General features: G+C 44.6%; 1 protein-coding gene across 1 annotated transcript in view; it reads right to left on the reverse strand.

The window, feature by feature from the left end:
- Window positions 1-1,221: 1,221 nt before the first annotated feature.
- LOC134437015 (copper chaperone for superoxide dismutase-like) overlaps window positions 1,222-5,324 on the reverse strand; it is a 27,389-nt gene continuing 23,286 nt past the window's right edge. Inside the window, exons 7-8 of the mRNA XM_063186441.1 lie at window positions 4,478-4,581; window positions 1,222-2,633 (exon numbers count right to left, since the gene is read on the reverse strand). Coding sequence (XP_063042511.1) covers window positions 2,477-2,633; window positions 4,478-4,581 — 261 coding nt within the window. The 3' untranslated portion in view covers window positions 1,222-2,476. The remainder of the gene's footprint in view (window positions 2,634-4,477; window positions 4,582-5,324) is intronic.

Here is a 5,324-nt window from a genome sequence, read left to right on the forward strand (position 1 = left end):
ACACACAGAGTCCAGCCAGCTGTCGCCGCCTCACCGCTGGTACAGTCTGTTTAGATAATCTCATTTAGAAAAGTAATATTTAATCTGGTTACTAATTGCGCTAATTAACCGGACAAACAGTGGTGTGGTTTTCAAGATTAATGCTATTCTACTAGACCATTTGGAGACTTTTAAAACGTGCGTAATGCAGCACCCAAAATGTTGTATGGAATGAATTGCTACATTTGCATGGTTTTCTGGTTTGAAACTGTTTATTAGCAAAATATACAATCACAGAGAATTTGAGTACATTAAAAACTAAACAAGACAATCAATTCAGATTTGATGTTGTATTACTAAATAAATAATCACTGTTCAGTCTTATAATGGGAAAAAAATACATTTCCACAGGCCAACCAACCCTGTACTTCTTTATAGTAAGGCACATGCCACCTCTCAAAACCTTTGGAACATCTATGCTTGCTCAAAAGCCCGACATTCATAATGTTTAGGAATATTCACCATAAGTGAAATTAAATTCACTAATGGGAACCTGCATTATGAAAGAAAAGACACAAAAACTCTTTCCCCTCCAACGTTTGGTTTTCATTACATCAGTCAGGATGGCAACACACATCTGGACTTGGTTATGAACTACAGCTAGCTTTGTAGCACACATGCCTTTCACAATTCCCCCCAGGAGTTCCTTGGACCAGTTACATCCGCATAACGGGGTGTAGAGCAGCACACATGAGGTTATACGGACAATGAAGCTCACAAGTCATTTTAGCCTCTCTTACAAAGCAAGCAAACAAATCCACACATGGAAAAAAGAGACACGCACACAGTAAAGTGGTATAAGGAAGAAAATAAGTGCATCTCCTTCTAAAACAATGAATGCCCATGGTGGTGGCACATACAAAAGAGTTATGAAGCTGGCTTATGGACATGGAAGCTGACGTCATAGCTTTTTTATCCTCTCTTACAGGCAAATCACACAAACAAAGTCCATACATGTCCTCTAGATTACTACACGTACACATTCAGGATTGTCACAATGCAAGAACTACATGTAGAAATGCAGTTTGTACAATTTTGCCCCCCTCCTTCTTCAAATGAAAATGACTGCCTTTAGTGGGAGAGAGAGAGAGAGAGAGAGAGAGAGAGAGAGAGAGAGAGAGAGAGAGAGAGAGAGAGAGAGAGAGAGAGAGAGAGAGAGAGGGGGGGGGTGTGTGTGTGTGTGTGTGTGTGTGTGTGTGTGTTGGTAGTGGGGGGGATCTCATATAAAACTCCAAACGGGGAAGAATGCAAAGCTTGAGGCTGTATGGAAACTTTTGGGAAACTTCAAACCTCTCATACTGACTGACTGCATAGTCTACACTCTCCAGGACACTCTGTGGTGTATGTCAGGCAGACTCCCAAACGCACTCCATCACAACAGTGCAAGATCTAGCTTTTCATAATCTTTTGCTAGTTTATCTTTTGTTTTGACATCACATAACACAGAACTTGCTACTCTTACATAATCATCTTCGCAATCAATATAAACACCCACATCTCTCTCACAATTAATATCACACACAATCAAAGTCAAGTAAAGAGATGGATCAGATTGATCAGTAATCAGATTGATTAATAATCTTGTTGATTAGAAATAGACACTTTACAAAGGCTGGGAATTGTGGTGTGTGTGTGGGGCGGGGGGGCTCAATCCAGGGCTCAGCATATTAAAAAACTCTGTCGTCCCATCATTGGATCAAGTTAAGGTCATGGTTTGATTTTATTCTTTGAATCCAGGATCGGTGATGGGTGATGGGATTAAGACATTACAATCCAGTGCCACATATTCCAAATTACCTAATTAGACAGGCAAAAAACAGGCAATTTGGAATATGTGGCACTGGACTGTAGTCCAGCACTGCCCAGGAGTGACACTTTTGCATATCTGATGTAGCGAACATGTGGAGATGAGGAACAGGGTCATGGCTGGTTGCTGCTCGGCTGTGCAGGGGTTTTGTTTCCGGAAATGGGACAACCTTCTTCAATCTGAAGCACCAGCTAAACCAGCCGATTTTTAGGTAGACGTATCACCGAGGGGACAGAGGGGACAGCAGGACGGGAAAGATGTGGGACCACAGCTGGGTCACAGGCAGGGTGGCACTGATTCTACTGGCTGTACCATCCTGGGAATGGGTCGAACTGAGGAATATTGGGGGGGGGGGGGGGGTGCATTCCAATATGCGGCCTCCCGTCCTCCACTTGTGTGTGTGGCCTTGCATGTTGCTTATGCCCCGCCTCAACAACAATAACGTTTTCACGCCGTCAGCCTAGCCACAACAATATTTGGGGGACTGTTCTTCATGTTCACCATCTCGACTGCAAATGAGGAAATGACATGTGCTTTTGCAGGGCAGATGGGGGACAGTTTGGTAGAGATGGGGGACAGGGCTGTCACAGGTTGGGAAACATGGTACAGGGGGCAGGGGACACGGTTGGGTCACAGGTTGGCGCTGGGCTGTTCTGGGTTCTTCTGGCGCCCCTTCCCGGCGATGGGTCGGTCCCGCTCCTCCCAGATGGTGACGCCGTCACAGGCGCAGATCTTCTTGGTGTTCTGGAACAGGCTGGCCGAGCGCGCAATGATGCCACAAGCTAGCCTGTGAGACACACACATATACAACAGGGGTGGAACTTTAACATTTTTCACATCAGTCACTGTGGCAGGTAGATTCAAAAATCTACCCGGCACTCACAATTTTTACCAGTCACCATTTTCACCAGTTCATATTCAACCATTCCAAACATTGTAATGCCAAGTAAGATCCTTTTCTGATCAATACTTTTGTTTCAGGTCATACATTCTTATTGTTATTGTGATTGTCATACCAATAACTCTTTTCATTACCAATTTGTTTAAACCTTTGATGTTGGATGCTGCATATAATTCAGCATTAACCCGGGCGTCTGTAGAAATATTTCACCCTTCAAGGTGACTGGTGGGTTGACATATTTCACCTGCCAAAGGCCAAATTCACCCGTCATTGGCTGGTGGACGGGTGCTTATTTCCATCCCTGATATACACACACACGTAAGCACAGCACACACACGTAAGCACACACACATAAGCACACACACGTAAGCACACACACATAAGCGCACACACACATAAGCACACACACATAAGCGCGCACAAGCACACACGCGCACGCACACGCACGCACGCACGCACGCACGCACGCACGCACGTCATACCATTACTGTTATTGTGGCAATATGGAGTATAAGTAGCCAGGTATACAAATGTACACGTCTAATCTAATGTTTGCCAGATCTAATGTTTGCCAGATCTTTCATATTAGTCATGCCCTCGTTTGACAATTTCAAGCATATTGCAACACAACAGTCAGTCTGTTGTCCTCCCTGCTAGTATCAGTAAGCTGATTTTGCCAACACCAACCCCAGTCACAAATTTGAAAGTCATTCAAATTGAAGCAAATCGGCAGCACGTCCTTCCTTCACTTTGTGTAATTTGCTGAGACTTGTTATTTTATTTATTTATTTATTTCATTTGCAGGAGTGTAATGAAATGAGTTTCACATGTTTGCAGTTTGAATCTGTGACATCGCAACTGCTTAGTATGTAAAAAGAGCTCTGAGTCAGCTAGGGAACATTTGATGATTTTCAGCTTTAGAATGTGTGTGTGTGTGTGTGTGTGTGTGTGTGTGTGTGTGTGTGTGTGTGTGTGTGTGTGTGTGTGTGTGTGTGTGTGTGTGTGTGTGTGTGTGTGTGTGTGTGAGTGAGGGGAGGGGTGCATACTTGTACTGTCATGGTTTTTATCATGTCCATGTTCTTTTCCATGAACCACTCTGTCTGGTAAAGATGAGAAGAGCGTACATCTTGTGGTGGTGATGAGTGTTGATGAGGCTTTACAGACAGGCAGAGAGAGAGAGAGAGAGAGAGAGAGAGAGAGAGAGAGAGAGAGAGAGAGAGAGAGAGAGAGAGAGAGAGAGAGAGAGAGAGGGAGACGGAGAGAGAGAAAGAGAGAGGTCTCTGTGTGTGTGTGTGTGTGTGTGTGTGTGTGTGTGTGTGTGTGTGTGTGTCACAGTCTAGCGCCTTGAGACTAGTTAGTGGTCAAATATGTGTGTCGTAGCTTTAGGTTAATGCGGAAATATGTGGTCAGGCCGCATAAGAGCATTTGGAATGTTATAACAGTGGAATGACACAGACAGACAGACAGACAGACAGACAGACAGACAGACAGACAGACAGACAGACAGACAGACAGACAGACAGACAGACAGACAGACAGAGCTTCTGACAGCTTTGGCTGGACTCCGAACAAAGTAGTCTGAAAGGCCCCCACAATCAATACATACAATGGAAAGGGTACCCAATTCTGGGAACCACCCTCTCTCTGAGCCCGGGACAACAGACCCTTTTGTCCCCCCTATCGGCTTGCACGCACGCACGCTCGCACGCACTCACGCACGCACAATATACCTCTCTCCGGAGTTGCCTGTTGTCTTAGATAAAGGGTGACCCCCTTTCCCCAGGTCGTCCTCTCCTGCATCCACCACCAGCGATCGACCAATCACGTCCCAGACCTGAAATAGAAAATAAGCAACCAATACATGCCTTGCTGAGGATGACACAGCAGATCTGAGCCGTTCATTATCAGGAACACATGAATCATTGACATACCGTGAGACGGCACAGTTGAAGGCAGCCAAGTTGTGCACCAACCGACCAATCAAAAGTGTTTAAGATAAGACAATCTTTTCCTTGGCTGTTATCATTTCTGCTTAGAGATATGGCTTTGAATCATGGGCAGACATCCCGGGTACAGAAAGGAAAAATCCACACCACAAATTTGGGAAGCGCTATCGTAGCTTGTGGTGTCGCACAAGCAGACTGGGAAACAGCTTCTTTTCATAAGCCATCAGATTCATCAACACATTGAAGAAAACCACATGAACATTTCAAAGACACTAGAGAACATTTAATGAACATTTCCTTCACCATGCCACTTGCACTTTACTCTTTGCTCAACTCCACATTGGAGACTGGTCAAACGTACTTTCAAACTTGTGTGCTAACCCTGTTACATTGATTTTTGACAATAAAGTGCACTTGACTTGGCTTGCATTTTTCCATCCAACTAATTGAATGAACCAGCTGATCCCAATTACTAAACCTGCTGCTTCAGCCAGGTTGATTACCTAATTAGTGAAATCACCTGTTTTACAGTAAGAGCACAGGCAGAGGAAAATAGGGCAGGACTTTCCTCAATCCACTTTGTCTGCCCCTGCATCTGTGCAAAAAGGACCGAAAAAAATGTACACAGATT

Source organism: Engraulis encrasicolus, chromosome 21, assembly GCF_034702125.1.
Source record: "Engraulis encrasicolus isolate BLACKSEA-1 chromosome 21, IST_EnEncr_1.0, whole genome shotgun sequence".
Taxonomy (NCBI): Eukaryota; Metazoa; Chordata; class Actinopteri; order Clupeiformes; family Engraulidae; genus Engraulis; species Engraulis encrasicolus.